The 19,327-nt window shown below is 34.5% G+C and overlaps 2 protein-coding genes across 2 annotated transcripts in view; one reads left to right on the top strand and one right to left on the bottom strand.

Annotated features, from left to right (window-relative positions):
* Positions 1-5,252, bottom strand: part of LOC121374433 (zinc finger matrin-type protein 2-like) — a 12,547-nt gene extending 7,295 nt beyond the window's left edge. Inside the window, exon 1 of the mRNA XM_041501535.1 lies at positions 5,043-5,252. Coding sequence (XP_041357469.1) covers positions 5,043-5,252 — 210 coding nt within the window. The remainder of the gene's footprint in view (positions 1-5,042) is intronic.
* LOC121376035 (protein FAM114A2-like) lies at positions 3,305-19,327 on the top strand. The gene is made up of 13 exons (XM_041503798.1): positions 3,305-3,457; positions 6,671-7,346; positions 8,009-8,087; positions 9,134-9,247; positions 9,759-9,976; positions 10,902-11,184; positions 11,793-11,948; positions 12,594-12,682; positions 12,919-12,993; positions 13,344-13,483; positions 14,030-14,102; positions 14,677-14,733; positions 15,932-19,327. The coding sequence occupies exons 2-13, from the start codon at positions 6,672-6,674 to the stop codon at positions 16,025-16,027; spliced, it is 2,055 nt and encodes a 684-aa protein (XP_041359732.1). The 5' UTR covers positions 3,305-3,457; position 6,671; the 3' UTR covers positions 16,028-19,327.

Raw genomic sequence — 19,327 nt, 5'->3', positions numbered from 1 at the left:
AGTTTACTCCATATCAGCAAGGTTGGGCGAGATCGCCGACGTTTTGTGTACCATTTCATTGTACACTTACTTATTGTTTGAGAACATATTAATGTAACAAATTAATAAAATTCAAACTGAAACTCCATCTGTTGGCCCGACTGACAGTACTTTAAGCTTATTATTATTCAGTGCATGTTTTGGGTTTGATATTGGTTTCTCAAAAAGTTGGGCGGAGTAAACAGAAACAAAAAATAATAATATATAAACATCCACACAATGAGTTTATAAGGTAATTAATGTTAGTAATATAAACATTTTAAATCATAAAATTCCTCTTTAGTTAGATATATATAGGACAGCGATTTCGCCCAGCAGTATATGGAATTTACGGCGATTTCGCCCGTGGAGAGATCGCCCGGTGGCGAGATCGCCCTACTTCGGGGATTCCCATGGTATTTATTGATATAAAACCTGCTTTTTCACTCCATTTGATAAAAACGTGATCTAAGTGTGTTACAGGTTTGTAGATTAACCAAATTATAATTTATTTTCACTGGATGGAACTAGGGTGTGCGGCTTTAACCTTCTGACTACTGCAGGCGAGATATCTCGCCCGACGTCACGTCAGTCGATATACTGTACACTGTATACAGTGCATTCCCCAATTCATATTTCCTGCCGTTTTGCACACGACACTCACCGGAAACGGAAATATAATTAAAGAAAAAAGATTTTTTTTCAAAATGGTGGTTTTTGTTTTGATTTTTGGTTTTCGACAAGTATTTTCGCTTGACAACAATGGCGGCACGTCGCGGTAATTTTCAGGGATCGATAGCTGATTGTAACAGCTAATCTGATAATAAATTCGATCGTTTTACCAACAACGAAAATTACCAAATATTGCAATATGAATCGTAGTTCGGGTTTAAAAAAAAAGTTCTGGTCAGAAAACCACTGTTATCGGGAATAATGGACATAAATACTGGACAGTTGGCCACAAATGCCCGTAAGTAAACGCAACTTTTTCGATTTTTTGCCTAATTTTAATCACCATTAGCCGATCTAAAATAATAAAAATTGCAAAAAAAGACACGAAAATAATACTTACCGATTCATATATGAACTTTATTTCATGTATTTATGAAACATTTAAGTGAATATATGTGAGTAAAAATTATAAACTTGTACCCACTCAATGTGGTTTTTGTTAAAAATTAATCCAGTAGTCTAAAGGTTAAGGTTAGGCCCTAGGGTTAGGATTAGCGATAGTTACATAAAATATCTTTTAAAACAATTTGTTCTATAAAACCAACATAAAGTTTATATTTCGTAATCCAGGCCTAGCACTACGTCGTTTGTAGTAGTGGGGAAAATACGGAACTCTTTCCTAAATAATAAAATAATATGGCTTTATTACGAAAACGGGAATATATCGAAAATATATCAATCAAAAACAAAATGTATTTAAACAGGTCCTCAGTAAGACATTGTTGTTGCATATCATTGTCAATTATTTACAACACTAAACTCGACAAAGGTCTTTTAATCCTATTAAACTTTGACCAAACCACCGCCTCCCAAATATAATTATTATTTCAATAATAATTTTTTAGAAAAGAAAATACCTCATACGCCGCCATTTTAACACAAATAATGCTACTTTTAACAATATCCGAATACGCATTATTGTTTGCTAGAAGAACAGTTTTGAAACAAAGATATCTAGCCGTAGTACATCCCAAGCAAAAGTGATTGAATTATAAATATAGTTTATTAACTTCAATCAGAATAACAAAACCGTATTCTGTTATCAAAATCGTATTTCTGCACAAGACAGACTCAAAAGGATGTTTAGAGCAGTCGTAATTGGTTCCATGATCCACTATCAGGTACTGGTACTTAGGAGGACCACCACTCCCAAAAATAGCTTAGAAAACCCAAATTTGCACAGGATAGAATTCAATTGAATATATACATAGCTGAGATGGCATGCACTCATGAATCACTGTAAAAACAGTGATGATATCAAGTGTTAACGAACAGTGACAGATCCTGCCCCACTGGTGACACCTGTCATGAGCACAACCTACAGTCATATTGGAAATGTACCAGACAAAATTTTAGTCAACAATGCAACATATATGAAATGACCTCTGAGTGTCTAGACCATAAAACGTTTTGAAGGCTTTTGGGAGTCCTTGGGATACCCTGATTAAACAACTTCTCTACCAGAATGTTAAAGTCAGCATATGATAAGCATGCTCTAAGATATCTCACTAGTTACTGCCAGTAGGAGCACTTTATACCAACACTACTACACTTATATTCGAGCATGCTGTCCTGGGCACACACCTCAGCTATTTTGGCTGTCTGTCCAAGACAGAGGGTTAGTCGTGTGTTGTTAGTGGTTAGTGAGAGAGTAGACAGTGTAGTGGCCCTACACCTACCCACTGAGTCGATAAACTTGCTCTGATGGGAGCCGGTATCCGGGTTGCGAACCATGAACCTACCAGCCTTATGTCCGGTGTATATCTATGATATATGATCTGTGTGTGTGTGTATGTCAATATGTGTGTGTGTGTGTGGTTTTGTGTGTGTGTGTGTGTGTGTGTGTGTGTGTGTGTGTGTGTGCATGTGTGTGTGTGCATGTGTGTGTATGCGTAAATACTTGTAAATATTTCTGCCATTTTGAATTTGTGAAAATCAAGTTTTTCAGTCATCAGTATTATATGACTTCTGACATTAGAATGCTATTAATGACAGGAAAAGTCGTGAGCACACTTCACAAGATGATTAGAATGCAGCATTAAACATCAAATAGCCGTACTTCATGTATGAATGGACCACAATACATGGCACAACTCATTTATACTGTTCATGCTTTTATGATTGTTTTGTTTAACAACACCACTAGAGCACATTAATTAATCATTGGCTATTGCATGTCAAATGTTTGGTAATTCAGATATAGTCTTAGAAAGTAAACCTGCTACATTTTTTCATTAGTAGCAAGGGATTTTTTATATGCACTTTTCCCACATATAGGAAAGCACATACCACAACCAATGACCACTTGAACGTGTGGTGCACTGGTTAGAACGAGAAAAAAATGCAATCAGTTGAATGGATCGACCGAGATGGTTCGATCCTACGATGCAAGCACCTCAGGCGAGCACTCAACCGACTGAGCTAATTCCGCCATGTATTTATGAATACACTGATTGGATTGGATTTTGATTTAGTTCTTTTCCAGATTTTACTAGAAATCTTTTATCATTTTGTAGATTAGTACTCTCCAAAACCCGTACTACCGGAAGTTTATTATACGTATGTGGTTAAAAATATCAACAAAAATCTAAGCAGAAGTTGACGTGGCTAGGAATCTAAACCGCAATTTTGCAAAAGTTTTGATGTTGTTTTGTAACAGAAGCAACGATACTGAATTATTTTCTACATAGCAACCAGACAAATAGAGGTAAATGCCGTTAAGTTATTGATTACACCTGCTTGATTTTAACGACCTCATTTTGAGATTTTGTGAATTGTTATTGTCCACTTTGTGACCTGACCACCTGCAGCTAACCCGACGAATCTGTCAGTGGACTGAGTGGTCATGGGATGAAGTATTTGGGCATATTTTGCACTTGTGTAATCAGAGTCCAGATGAACCCCCATGCTTACTCAAAGACCCCCCCCCCCCCCCCTGTCAAAACGGTAACCAGTCAATTCGTACCATAGTCATTTTGTACCGAAGTCATTTCGTACCATAGTTATTTGGTCATTTCGTACCGTAGTCATTTCGTACCATGGTTATTTCGTACCATGTCTGTTTGATCATTTCATACCTTGGTCATTTCGTATCTCAATAATTTATTGTGCAGCTTAGTTGACTGATCGTAAAATATCGAATTACTGATTAAAAAAATAAACATTAGGCTAATGCAGCTATATTGTAGCCCCACCCTTAAGAAAGAAAGAAACAAATAAACAACAAGAAAAAGATTATATATTACTTTTATTACTTTTATCTTCAAATGTCTTGTATCATATGAATGATCATCAGTGGCAATATACATATGTTAATTTAAACCGTTGCTCACTTTACAAGGTATGTTTACACGTCAACGTTTATTCGTCAACAATAAAAATAAGAAGTGGCATGCCATAACAAAAATAAGATACCGAGTACGAAACCACTATGGTACGAAATAATCAACACTATTGTACGAGATGGTAAAAAGTAGGTACGAAATGGCTATGGTACGAAATGACTGTGGTACAAAATGACCAAAGCACTATGGTATGAAACGACTATGGTACGAAATGACTATGGTACGAAATGACCATAAACTATGGTACGAAATGGATGGTACGAAATGACTAGTAACCATCAAAACACAGTGGGAACCTCTCCAAGTCAGAACACCCCATCATTCATGTCAAACATCTCTGACCCAGCAGCTTACACCCCAGTCTCACCGGACCTGCGACCAGGTTATGACTTAGCTGTGACTGAAAAATGTTGAAATCGCGGGCAAATTGTAAAAAGAGTGTGAGGTCGTGGGTGATTGCCAGAGCAAGCAAGGTCGATGGTCATGTTCAAAACCGCTGACTTGCGATTCCAAATCGTATGTAAGAGGTCGCAGACAGGTCTTACGTGGTCGTACCACCATTTGCCATGGATGCACCACCAGTCGTGCATGATCATGGGTCAAGTTGTCACACAATTGGTCGTGCTACTGGTCATGTCACCTGACGAATGGTGGTACCACCTGTCGTACAACCTCACAATGGTAGTGCGACCAGTCACAACCTGTCTCGACTGGTTACACGACAATTACAATTGGTGGTACCACCAGTCTTTAGCTCGCAGACCAGTATATATTCAACATTCATATATTTTGGGTCATAATACTCAATATACTTATTTACCCCTCATGTTCAGCTCCTTGCCCTTCTGGTGCAGGAGGCGGTCTTTCTTCTGCCAGTTCTTGAAACTGACGTTGCTCATGTCATAAAACAGGGTGGTCGGCGAACCATTCGCAAAAAGCCTGATTTACTGCTGACTCCAGCTCTGGCATCTTGTTCTTCTTGGCAACCATTTCATCCTCTGCTGAGTCGTCACATACATCCTGTTCGGTTGGCGTGTCCCTGGCGAGGTCATCCTGCATGGCCTGGACTGGGTGGATGTCAGCCAAAATCTCTCCGACATCAGATTCTGGCTCTGGCTGGGTCCTCTTCCCACGGCCCTTTCCCTTAGTGGGAGGCATAGCAAATTATAGCTTCAGTTGAAAAGTTTAACGAAGTGCACTTCTTGAGAGCTAGGTGACTACTGATGCTGACACATGATCACAAGCCTTTATATCTGATTGAGCGACTTATCTCATGACTGGCTGCAATCAATCGTGCGAGTTCGAAGGTTGCGACAATTGATCGTAGGATCGGTCGCTGATTGCCACCACTAGTCGCATGATTACCTACAATAGATCTTGCGATCGATCTTCTCCAATTGTTGGTGATCACATGACCACGAGTACCACCAATCGTACGATTACCTACCACCGGTCTTAAGAGCAATCGCAGTATGCGATCGCAAATGGAGATTGTAGCAAACATTGCCGATTGGTCGTACCTTGGCCAAATTGCCACCAATCGCATGATCCAGAAAACGTACGATCCAGTGTGACTGAGGCTTTAATCAGTTAATTTAGTGAAACCTTCATAGGACTGCATTGATTCAGGGCTATTTGCAAGCAGGGATGGGTGGTGGGGTATCTATATGCAACAACTTAAATAAAAGTTGTATATTAGCAGTGAATGCACTTTAAAGTAATTGGGGAATTTAAATATTTTTTTTGTTATGAACACAGACCTAGCCCGAGTACTCTGCTGTTCGAGAGCTAGATGGACATTTGGATGGTTGTGATTCGCTATTTGTCATCAGAGATAACTGTATCTAGCGAAAATACAGAATTGCTGCAAAGATTCTCGCTCTAATACAACAATAACCCTATGTTTGATGCTACATATATATAACAATTCTACATATACACAACATGTATATTTAATCTGAGTATTATTAAAAAGGGGTGCTGTTGTGTTTCTTCCTGTAGCTAAAAGTAACATAACTGAATGTAATTCTGTTTTAAAAATATAGATTTAGCAGTCTGCTGATTGCTTCTTGGCGTTTAAAATATTGCCAGCAAAATGTGGTACAGACCGTTTTTAAATTTTTTATAGAGCGTTGGTGATTTTTATCTAAATTTTTTATCTAATTATTTATTTAATATGTAACTCAACTGAAATAATGAATAGACCTGTTGTCTTTTATGTTAATAAAGTTGTTGTTGCTGCTTCCAATACCATTTCATGATAATTTTCAAGTTTGCTGATAACAGAATATTTGACATATTTATAACTTTTATTGTGTGTATCAAATATGTAAGTGGATACTGGTATGGGACACAATAGAAGCTGTTAAAAATACTGTTAAATTACATTTCCGTACATAACTGTCAAGGAATTGTGAGAACACTGGTATACATGTACGTGTAATGATGTGGAATGGTGATGTTTAGATAGAGGTCCAATAATTAAAGTCTGTTAATATAATTCATATGCTTGTTTGAACAGTTACAAATACCAAATTCTAAACTTTACATGATGTTTAACATATTTCATGTTCTAGAATGGCAGACTCAGAAAAGAATGAGCAAGATAAAGGGAAAGGCAGAAAGAATGCTAAAAAAAAGACTGGATCAAAACCTGCAGAAGACAAGTCAAAGAAAATGACAACCGCACAGACATCTAAACCTGCAGAAGATGAGGCATCTAAACAACCATCCAAGCAGATATCGAAGGAGGAACCAGTTACTCAGGTGACCCAAAAAGCATCTGGTGATGCAGATGAGCTGAAAACAGAAGTCATGGGAAACATTGTGAAAAAAGATGACAAAGAGAACATTGTGAAAAAAGATGACAAGGAAAACATTATGAAAAAAGATGACATGGAAAAGATTGTAAAAAAAGATGACAAGGATGTTGCTTCTGTTCCAGATATGAAGGACACACAGAAGGAGTCTGGTGCTGTGGAGGATGTCCAAACGGGTAGCACAGAGGAAAAGTCTGATAAAGCAGACGTAAGTGCTGCGAGTCAGAATCAGAAAAATGAAACTGAGAAGTTGGGAAAGCAGAATAATTCTAATCAAAGCACTGAAGAGTTGGTTAGTGATAACAAAGACACAGCTGATACGTCAAACACTGTGAGTGGTACACCAAAATCACAAGACATACCAAGGTCAGTGGAAAAAGAACACACCCCAGAGCAGGACAAGGTACTCGATGAGCTGTCAGAGGTAGCTGATGTAGGTTCATTTTTTTTTTTTTTTTTTTACTTTTTAACCCCCCCCCATCCCCCAAAAAAAACCCCCAACCCCAAACAGAATCTGTTTAACACCATATTTTATCATGTTTCAAGCCTACATATGTCATGACACTTTAGCTTTAATGAAATTCTTACAAATTCACATACATTGATCACTGTAATAAGAGAATCAAGATTTATCGGTTTGGAAATAATTAAAATCGGAAAACAATTATCAGATTCTGGTGTTTTTTGGAGGGGAAGGTTTTTTTTTTTTTGAAGGATTGAAATCTTTCTAATTACATTTGTATGTGTAATTTGTGTCATGGAACCGGCCTCGGTGGCACAGTGGTTAAGCCATCGGACTACAGGCTGGTAGGTACAGGGTTCGCAGCCTGGTACCGGCTCCAACCCAGAGCAAGTTCTTAAGGGCTCATTGGGTAGGAGTAAAGCGACTACACACTCTTCCCTTTCACTATCCACTAACCAACTAACAACTAACCCACTGTCGTGGACAAACAGCCCAGATAGCTGAGGTGTGTGCCCAGGACAGCGTGCTTGAACCTTAATTGAATATAAGCATGAAAATAAGTTGAAATGAAATGTGTCATGGATAATTTACATCATGGGTTTAAGTAATAATGGTATATTAAATTGTTTTAGGAATCTGGAAGTTGGGGATGGGGAAAATCTTTACTGAAGACTGCATCCAGATCTGTCACAACATTCACCCAGCAAGTTGGTAAGCATCACTGTGAATTCAGTAAATATGGTTGTATTTGCAGTGGTTAAAAATTTCAGTTATAATTTTTCATGGACAGTATTATTTGCATTTTAAAGTCGACAATGAACTAGTGATGTACCAATGATTGATTATAATTGAAAATTGATCGGTAGGTCTCTACCAATATAATAATGATTGATTTATGAAGTTCTGTAATCAATTGTCATAGAAAATGTTAGTTTATATACTGTGATTGTTCCTAAAGTTTAAGGATAAAATTGATGTAATATTCTTGTGTTTGGATTTTTTTCATATGTAAGTAATAAAAATTGTATATTGAATAGATAATAAAATTATCAATTTGTAGGATCTATCCTGATGAGCATGACCACAGGCTAATAGTTAATAATCCTAATAATTCAAATCTTTCTTCAGTTCATATGATTCTAACCAATTGTATTGTAAGTTAATTTTTTTTAAAGATAAGGAAAAGTAACAAAATGCACTGTTTAGTGCAAACCAGGGCATCTAGAATTTTTATAAAATTCACTAGCCATGGGATCAGTTATTGAATATATTTACTAGCCTCAATTAAAAATTCACTGGCCCTACTTTACTTTAAGTTAATGCAATTTTACTAAATAATAGTGATTATCAGATATGTCACCTAGAGAGAGAGAGATAGAGCTTAAAACACTAACATTGTGGGGTTGGGGTGGGGGCAGCTTTTTTATATTTACAAAATACTTAATTGCAACATTTGACCATAAAAGTCACTAGCCGTCAGGCATGACAATAGTAGTTATTTACTAGCCCAACAAATATCACTAGCCATGGGAGTGGGGCTACCATAATCAAAAATCCCTGCAAACTGATTATAACAGAATATCGGTGATGGAATTCCTACTGATTCCCAACATTAATCGGTTGTAGATTCTAGTTAGTATATATTAACCTGTATTCCAAATGAACAATCCACCATTGTGGCTGTAGGTACCCCTCTTACTGCACACCTGATGAATCAGTATTGATATTTATGAGACTTTGATTTATTTTATTTTTAGGTGAAGGTTTCACAACATTTGTTGAAACAATTGAAACTGGTCTTGGAGCACCTCCAGTGGATGTTCTTGCCAGAAATACATCTGAAGTCTGGGAAACCGAAAGAAACGATAATGGTGAGAATGTGACTGAAGTTTTCCTATTGTGACACAGTGTTTAAATAAGTGGATTTGATTAAGAATAAAATTATAATATCTTTCATTGACAATATTATAACATTTCCATTTTGTTAATTTGAGATGATTTTTATAGGAAGTTGATACCAGCTTTATATGGTCGAGATTTGTTTTAACTAAATTGTGTAATGACAGACTTGATTATAAATGAATGGACATTTCTTCAGTTATTAAATACTAATAATGTCTTTGAAACTATGAAAGAGATTTTGCCAATTATGGCCTGTATAATATATTCCAAAAATAATTCAAATAATTTAAAAAACATTCATTTTGAAAATTCATTTATTGCCTGTATTCCTTTTGGTGCAGTATCCACAAGGAGCAAGGAGGGATTTTGTTTTTGCATTTTATGATAATGTTGTTTAAGTAATAGTTTTCAGGTACTGTGGTATCCCAAAAATGAAAAGTCCTAAAATGTTAAAGACTTGTTTATGTATATATTATACAGATGCATGTCCTGCAACAGAACAGCCTCACAAGGAAAGTAGTGAAATAACAAAACCAACTGAGACTGACCGTGCATCTGTAAAAGAGGCTGAGATTGAAACAGAGACTGAGTCTGAAACTAAACCTGAAGGTTGTGAAGAAAAGCAAACTGCTGAAGCTGCTAGTGGCTGGTTCTCTGGGTGGGGAGTTGGAAACCTAACATCCAAAATACAAAATACGGTAATTGTCTTAAACTGCATCTGTGTGCATACCCGTTAAATGAGTGTTAAAATACAAAATACGGTAATTGTCTTAAATGGCATCTGTGTGCATACCCATTAAATGCGACTGTGTTAAAATACAAAATACGGTAATTGTCTTAAATGGCATCTGTGTGCATACCCATTAAATGTGACTGTGTTAAAATACAAAATACAGTAATTGTCTTAAAAGGCATCTGTGTGCATACCCGTTAAATGAGACTGTGTTAAAATATAAAATACGGTAATTGTCTTAAACTGCATCTGTGTGCATACCCGTTAAATGAGACTGTGTTAAAATACAAAATACGGTAATTGTCTTAAACTGCATCTGTTTGCATGCCTGTTAAATGAGACTGTGTTAAAATACAAAATACGGTAATTGTCTTAAACGGCATCTGTTTGCATACCTGTTAAATGAGACTGTTAAAATACAAAATACGGTAATTGTCTTAAACAGCATCTGTGTGCATGCCAGTTAAATGAGACAGTGTTAAATTACATTAACATTAGTAATTTAGTTCCTTTTTTATAACATAGCTGTTATATGTTTGCATTGAAAGTGTGTTTTTCAAACAGCATTTATATTTTGACCATCAAGTGGGCCCATTTAGCTATTTCTCCTTCCAACCAGTGCACCACAACTATCATATCAAAGGCTGTGGTATGTGCTATCCTGTCTGTGGGATGGTGCATATAAAAGATCCCTTGCTACTAATGGAAAAATATAGCAGGTTTCCTCTCTAAGACTATGTCAAAATTACTAAATGTTTGACATCAAATAGCTGATGATTAATAAATTAATGTGCTCTTGTGGTGTCGTTAAATGAAACAAACTTTCATATCTAAGACCAATCTTTAAACAAGGAGGTTTTAGTTTTTACACCTACTCTGTATTTACACAGGGCAAATCTTTCATATCTGGAAGCCTTGATGCTGTGGAAGCTGTGGCCACAGGAGGTCTGAACGTCCTCGAGACGATTGGCAAGAAAACAATCGACGTTCTTAACGAACATGATCCTGAATTCAAGAGGACGAAGAATATTCTCTTCCACAAGAAGGACAAGGTGACCCTGTCGCAGGTTTTACGGGATGCTAAGGACCAGGCAGAGCACAGAGTTCAGCAGGATCAGGAGGCAGAGGAATCGAGGAAAGCTAACTTTGGTGCTATGTTTGATGAATTCCAAGGTGAAAATATTTTACATGTAGCTGTGGTTGATGTAGATCTATTGAAATTATTTTATGTTGGTGTAGACATTAAATCATAATGTTAATGAAGATATATTGTTTTTGTTTTTTTATTGGTACCGGTATATTCAGTAAATCATAATGTAAAAATTTAGGAAACTTTTTCTTCTCAATCCACAAACGTTTTGGGTAAAAACATCTTGGTTTTTAAAACACCAAAGAGAGTGAAAATTTTAACTTGTTGATTTGTCAAGGAAGGGAAATTTCACTCTTGTAAAAATAATCAAATAAAGATAAAGATGAACTTTATTGCATATTAATATTCCACATTTGGAAGTAGGTGCAAAACATGTACATGGAAGTGACAAGTGATACTCTTTACAATAGGTCTATATTATATATAGTATTATATATAAGGAAGTTGGTTTGTCATTCCAAATTCAGTATGATACATTAATATGGTAGACTTGTGGAAAATATTAGATGGGCAGTTTGTTAAAAACAAATTAAATTGATATGCTTTCAGCCCTGAAATACATACAGCTATATAGGAAACACAAACAGAATATGCACATTTTGTTAAATCATCTTGTATTTTATTTATTCAGGTTTGGCGCATCTTGAGGCTCTGGAAATATTATCCAATCAGAGTGAGAAACAGGTGCAGATGCTGTTGGCGGCCATGACAGATGAAACTGTAGCAGCTCTGAAGCCACAGCTTGTGAGAATGAAGAACACGTTTGAACTGGAAGACAACGATGATGGTATTAAACTTTATTAATAATGGCTCGTCAAAACAAGCTGACCACCAGTAAATTGGCATTTGCAACTTCGGTGCCATCTGCGTTTTACCTTGTCTTATCTTGAAGATTTGAAAAAACAACCTCCTGCCTGCTCATGTTTAATCAGCTTATTATAATAATTACTGAATACATAATAGGACCAATTTCCAAAGAATATACTAGTATCATGCCTGATTTTTGTGACTTTTAAACATGGATTCCATATGTACATAGACATACACTATATGGAAATGCATATATGGAATCCACTCAGTAACATAAAACATTAGTTTTGTGGATTTACATAAAAGTTAATTTTGTTGACTGTGTATTAATACAAAGAAAGAAAAATATTTGTTTAATGACACATCAACACAGTTCGTACAGTATGGTTATTTGGTGTCTAATATTTTATTATTTCAACAAAGTAAAAAAGACATGTATGGATACAATTCAAGCCATATTTTACTTCCTGTTCAAACACTGATAACATAGTACTTAAATGTCAGCTGACTGTTAAGTCACATCCTATTTACAAAGAACTGAGTACTGAGTACTGAGTACTGAGTACTGAGAAATTACTCATTAAACAAGTTTATTTTAATAACCCTGTACATCCCATTTCAGATGATCAACAGGAGCATGAATTTTCTAAGCTTGTCACTGAACATTTATCGGAACTTCATCTTGGAACAACACCAGACAAAATTAACAAGGTATTTAACTCTTTGATTGCAATTTGTATTTGAAAGTTGTTGTTTCAGTTAGAGATTGTGACATAACTAGCTACTGATAGGTCAGTGTCAGTTCTGATTTTTTATTATGGTTGTACTTTAAAGATTATTGGGGATAATAAATAGTTTCTTTTTATTAATATGTAAATAGAATATATTTAGTTATTTATGATTGTGCATGCAAATTGTGACAGAACATATTTTCATTGTTGTTGCAGACCCAGGAAAAAATTCGACAGTGGATTACTGATTTTTATACTAAAGATGAAGCTGGAGAAAAAACAGAGCCAAAGGTAGATTATTGCAGTTATATAATAAAGTGTACATAATGTTATCATATTTTATAACAAAATTATATGATCAAATACAGTACATAACTCTGGAAAGTTTGTTCACAAATTAAATGTTAAACATAATATTGTTTTTAAGTGTAGAAAATTAGATAATAAAATTAATGAATGAGTGAATGAATGAATAAACAAGTAAAGGACATCACAGTGTGAGAGGGCACACATAGGCTATTGAGTTTCAAACAATGATTTATGCAAAATTGGGCCAACAACTACAAATCGTACCACCTGTCAAGTTACCAAATTGTTAATGTCTTCAGTGTTTTCATGATAATATTTGTTTAAATCTCCAGGAGATTCACCAGTGTGCTATCCAGAGTTTGGCAGAAATATCAGCAAAAGCTGTGGAGCAGTTTCACAAAGCAGGTGAACTGCTACTGCTGCAGAAAGATTCTGATAGGAGTTGCTATGACCGAGCAAAGAGTTTGGCAAGGTAAACACGTCGACAGTTTTTTTCTCTGGATGCATTGAAAGGAATGATTGAATTTTGTTTCTTTTCAGGTCCTTGATGTCAAGATTCATTGTTCTTCTGTAAATAATGATTTTACAGATAATAAGTACACTTTCCATGCACTTTAATCCAAACTATTTAGTGAATTGGCCTCAACCATATATATATAATAACTCTTTATAAAAAAATATATATTATTGTGTAGTTTTGAGTCATTGGTTACCAAAACTGTTATTTACTTTATATGCATTTATGTCAGAACCATTTAATGAATTAATCTGAAAAATAATAATTTAATATATGGATTCTTTAGAAATTCATTATGGATGTCAGTGTTTATTGTTTTCATCTTTCTGCTTGTAGAATCATGGGCAAATGTCTCATTGGCACAACTGCTGCTTTCTCTGTAACTAGCAAACACCAAATTCTACAATAACTATGTCAAATGCATGTATATCTTCTAAATACAGCTGTTTTATTGTGATACATGTACATGAATAAACTTTTAACTGTTTTGTTTCCATGCAGTTTCACTCAAGTCCTCTGCACAGAGATTGGCATCTTATCCACCAAATTCTCTCAGTGTCTTAATAAAGCTGCTGTGAGTGATTCATATTTTTACAAACCTATGTTACCATAGAATGGAGAATTTAACATAATGCTTTGTTTATTATATGACTAAAACTAATTGTTATAATTATAATTTGCTGTCTATTAGTCAAAGGTTTTGCAATGTTAGACAAATTTATTTTATTTTTCTACATAAACTTTGCCTTGTTTCGGATAACATATAATGGAGATGGAAATGTGTGAATAGAGAAATGTATGTTGTCAGTGTACCTAATTTGTAAACAGTGAATGTGAACTTGCATTTATTATACCCATCTGCCCCTCCCATCAGGGCTAGCTTTGGGTAAGCAAAACCATTTGCCAAATTATCTTTAAATATGCAAAATCCACCTTTATTTTTCAACAAAATATCAATTAGTACATGAAATTTTTTTGCCAGATCAAAATAAAATTTGGCAATTGTTCCTGAAATTCGCAGTTGGCAAATTTGGCAAGTGGCAGAGCTAGCCCTGCTACCATTGATGTGTACAAAGTAAACGAGTAAATCATGTTTCAAGTTACCAGTTAAAACTTTACTCATCGGTTTGATGTTATCTTTCTTCCAGGAGGATATTGAAGACTCTTCTCTTGTTACACCAATGGTTACCAATATCTTTCTGGAGGTGAGCTTGTCCACATTTTTACTCAGTAATGTGTCGCATATAAATGAGCAAAAATATGTTCATAATGTTACCTTCTAAAATAGATATAATTCCATTTTGAGTTTATGCACCCTGTCCTGGGTTCCCACCACAGCTATTTGGGATGTCTGTCCAGAACAGCTGTTAATTGTTAGTTGTTAGTCAGAGAGGTAGGTTTAGTGGTCTTGCCATCTCCCCATTTGAGCCATTAAAACTTGTTTTGTGTGAGAGCCTTTACCGGGGTGCAAACCCAGTACCTACCAGTCTTAAGGCAGACGGCTTGACTACAATATTACCAAGGCTGGTAAATATTTTTTTTAAAGTATATATATCACCACTGTTGATTTTACTAACTAGGTATACAAGTACTAGCCTATGTAGCAATAAAACCACATATAGTCAAACCTGTCCTTGTGGCCACCTATAATCAGCAGTCACCTGCCTTACGCGGCCATGTTTTTCCCTTCCAAAAGATTTATAATGTAAATACACCTGTAATAAGCGGTCACCTGTCTAAATCGCTGAAATACCTGTATTAAGCAGCCACAGTAAATGTTTACTACTATATAAAAGGATATTTTAACAGCAATAAGGTGCAGCAAATAACCGATCTTCACAACTTCAGGAATACTAGTACCCATTCAGTCCCGACATCTATACTGTGTATCATTTAAGAAAGTATGACTTGGAATGTATCTAATTGCCTCTGGGCAGCCTATGCTTGACGTTTGTAGATCCACTTACTTTGAAGTAGGAATTAAATAATTAAATGGGAAAAAGAAAACAAACTTTTTGAGAACGGTTAATTTAATACATTCCATGTGCATTATTTCTGAAGGAGACATTTCAGAAGTTGATTTATAGTCAACTGTGAAGCACTCATCCATTGATTAGCAGTATGTACATAAGGTAAAACAAGAAACAACAACAAATGTTTTAAACATTATATATGTGGCAACCTGTAATCAGTGGCCACCTGTCTTTTATCTACTACTGTGTATGACCGCTTAAGTCAGGTTTGACTATACATGAATTAATGATTTTAAATTATACTATAGAATTGTTTTTAGACTACAGAATTTCTGATAATGATGTTTGACTTTCATTTCCATACCATAAGAACACATTTTGATTGTAGGTCAGTATGTTGTTAAAAGATTCAATATTCTTGATCTTGTAGGCATCTAACAGCAGCACATATATTCAAGATGCCTTCTGTCTGCTGCTTCCAGTGCTACAACAAGCTGAGATCCAGAGTAGTCAGACGACGTCATGATCTGTGTTCAGATTCCTCAACTTGGCCTTTCCATTCTTTACCACTGTTTAAGAACATTGGAATTTGGTTCGGCTGAATTCCGAACATTTTTTTATGTCAAATTGATGTGCTATTTATAAGTCATTGTTAGTAAAATGACTGTGGAATTGTCTTTCCCACCATGTTAAAGTAGATTATTACTTGGCATTTTCTTCATGCATCAAAAAACCCAGAAAAATGCATTAGTTGAATGGCATATTGTCTTAACAATGGTGTGGATATATTGCATCTTGTGAAGACTAATTTTGGCACAAAGCCAGTGACCAGTTCTCTTTATTGTAGTTAATGTTTATTTACATACTCAGCAACTGTAGTGCAATTTTGTTGTGTAAATAAATCTGTAGTAATTCATGTACATATTTGTTTAATAAATATGTAATCCCTTAAATGCAATTGGTGGTGATGATATAATTGATCTGGGAATATGGTATAAAAATCATTAATTAAAGGTAAAAAAATCTTAGTTTTATTTATTACAATATTATGTTTTATTTAATCATGTAGTGTTCAAGATAAAATACTGTGATATGATGTGGCATTATAAAATTAATATAACACAGCATCAAGCAAGTTAATACTGTGTACAAGACAAATGCTTTCTTATACCGTCCTTTACATTTGTTGCAAATCAAAACCAAGTAATGCAGAAACATTTGCAGAGGGGATGAACACCCACATACACATAAAATGAACTTTAAAAAAGAAGTATGTACCTGCATTTGCCATGATGAATTTTATTTGTAGAAATAGTATTTCAAACATGTTATCAAGGAAGTAAAATCAGTTCAGCTAAACAAAATTAATACATAGTCCTACAAAACAAAATTTGTTTGTTATTAATATACATATTTTCAGTTGTAATTATAATTATTTCATTTGCTATAACAATTTCGTACATGACTATGTATATATATATATTCAGAATAAAACAAAATTGTACATCCTGAATTTTTTTTATTTATAAAGTGTTGCTTTTACTAGCCTTTGTCATGAAGAATTTTACTTTTATAATGCAGGAACTTGGATTTTAGGACATGTAATTTTCAAATTTAAAAAACCCCACTGACCCTGAACCCCTTTAGAAATTTTTTGGATGTCCCCTGCAAAATTTCTGGCATATGTGCCTGTTATTGTGTTTCTTTTTTTTTCAGGTAATAATTTATTTAATATATATATATTTTTAAAATGTATTGTACTGAGATATGATTGACCGTCAGAGTAAGTAATTGCATTTGTTTGGTGTTCATTAAGAAATTTAAGAATTGTTTTGTTTTGGACATGATCATCATATTAACATCCATGGTATTACCGTAAACAGATGTATGTGATAAGAAATCTTAACACTAATATATTAAACATAGTCAACACTTGCATTGCTCAGGATATTATTTCGGTTTCGGGTTTGCTTTTAATAGTTAAAACCTTTTTAGAAATGTATCATGAGAATACTGTTACTGTAAATAACTATTTTTAAGGACATATTATGTATTTGATGTTCATGAAATTGGTTGATGGTCAAGAAATTGGGCTTTGCATGTACAAAAATGGGGCATTTCATATATACATAGTTTATATCCATCACTAACCATCTTTAATTGTTGTTTTTTGTATTATTTGTTGAAATGTTTTCAGTGTGTCAAATGCACCGTGTATCTCCATAATTTTGACTCCATGCAAGTCAAGATTTGTTAAAATACTTCAGATTATTACTTCCTCACAATCAAAATGTATACATTTTTGTTCATATTTTGTGAGCCATGTATTTTTAGTTTAACGTGCAGTCAGGCACTCTTGCTTACAGATTTGGATTCAAATAGTAATTTTGTTTTGTGTGTGGACCAGTGGGCATTATTATGTCTAATATTCATGGATCATTGTTCAAACTAGATGTCCAAAACACAGAAAGTGAAATTAATAATCATTAGCGAGACGTTTAGACACCAACATCAGGAACAATAACCAATATATGTATCTTTGAAATGAAAACAATTTTGTCTTGTAATTTAACTGTCAAGCCAAGAGTCAAAATCATGGAAGATGCCAATTTTCTAATTTTGTCTCGTAAATGCAGAAGCTAGTGCTATGTATACAAGTTACACATTTCAAATGATTCACAAAAATCCTAAAACTGATAGTGATCATTTTATGCTCTGCAAAGTAAAACAACTGGATGGATCCATATACAGTACTAGAAAAGAAGAAAACCAGGAACTTGAATTACAGATTTGTTATAAAATTTATTCTCTCCCCCACCCCAGCCACCCCCAATCATGGGAATATGTTTATAACTAAAAAAATTGACTGGAAATGGACTTTTTAATATTTTTATGTGCAGGTTGGTTTTTTAATTTTGTATTTCAAATGTATTTAGTCTCCTAGAAATTGGTCATGTCAAGACTAGAATGTCAAGTTACTTCATCACATTTGGGAAATAAGCCAGAAACCTGTCTAGGCCGACACAATATGAAGCAATATTCTAATCGGTCCATTCCTGTGATATGTCACCATTGTTTTAATTCTAGTTTTCAAGAATTTACAGCTGGAAACAATGCAATTTGACGGGTTTTTTTGCATTAATGTTGATAATTCGAACCTCCAACTAACTGAACTGTATATGTTAAACAGCTGTAGTGCTTTTAGTCCATGATAATACATATCTGAATAATCGTTCAAGTAATTTAAGCATAAATCTGATACTAGTCATTGTTATGTAGTTTGACAGAATACAACAGAGATCGTGGAATACTAAACCAGCAATAGATTATGTTTAGCACATTTATCACTTAATGATACTGGCCAATGTATTCAGTTGAGGACCAAATAGATCTTGCCATTTTTGGTTAATAGTTTTCCAAATAATGCTTGAAATGTTAACCATTTTGTTTCATTAAAATAGTAATTAATTTTTCATCAGTATTGAGCATTTCAGTGAAATCATGAATTACGGAGAATGTACTTTCAAGTGTGAATACATGTAAAATAATTAACTGGCTGCTATAAAGCTCCTGAATTATTTTTCATACTTTCTTGTGTATTCTCCACTACATAATTTATGCAAATTCATTGTATATCATCTATATGCAAAGCTGATTAAATTGTTTTTACTACTTGAGGTCAAACTTGTTTAATATGTTATCCGTATAGAAATATATATTCAAATGTTGCTTGTACAAACAATCCCTCCATATTATTAATGGTAAATGTGTATAAATTACTTAGAATAGACCAATAAACAATTTCCAGTTTTGGATTTTTCAGTTA

This window comes from Gigantopelta aegis, chromosome 6, assembly GCF_016097555.1.
Source record: "Gigantopelta aegis isolate Gae_Host chromosome 6, Gae_host_genome, whole genome shotgun sequence".
Classification (NCBI taxonomy): Eukaryota; Metazoa; Mollusca; class Gastropoda; order Neomphalida; family Peltospiridae; genus Gigantopelta; species Gigantopelta aegis.
Note: the sequence above shows the minus strand (reverse complement) of the source record. Positions and strands in the feature narration are given on the sequence as shown.

Excerpts from the sequence above, each read along its gene's own strand:
- LOC121376035 (XM_041503798.1), top strand. The coding sequence starts at position 6,672 with ATGGCAGACTCAGAAAAGAATGAGCAAGATAAAGGGAAAGGCAGAAAG. Across the intron at positions 12,994-13,343 it reads GAGAAAAAACAGAGCCAAAG|GAGATTCACCAGTGTGCTAT; the intron begins GTAGATTATTGC and ends TTAAATCTCCAG. Across the intron at positions 13,484-14,029 it reads CGAGCAAAGAGTTTGGCAAG|TTTCACTCAAGTCCTCTGCA; the intron begins GTAAACACGTCG and ends GTTTCCATGCAG.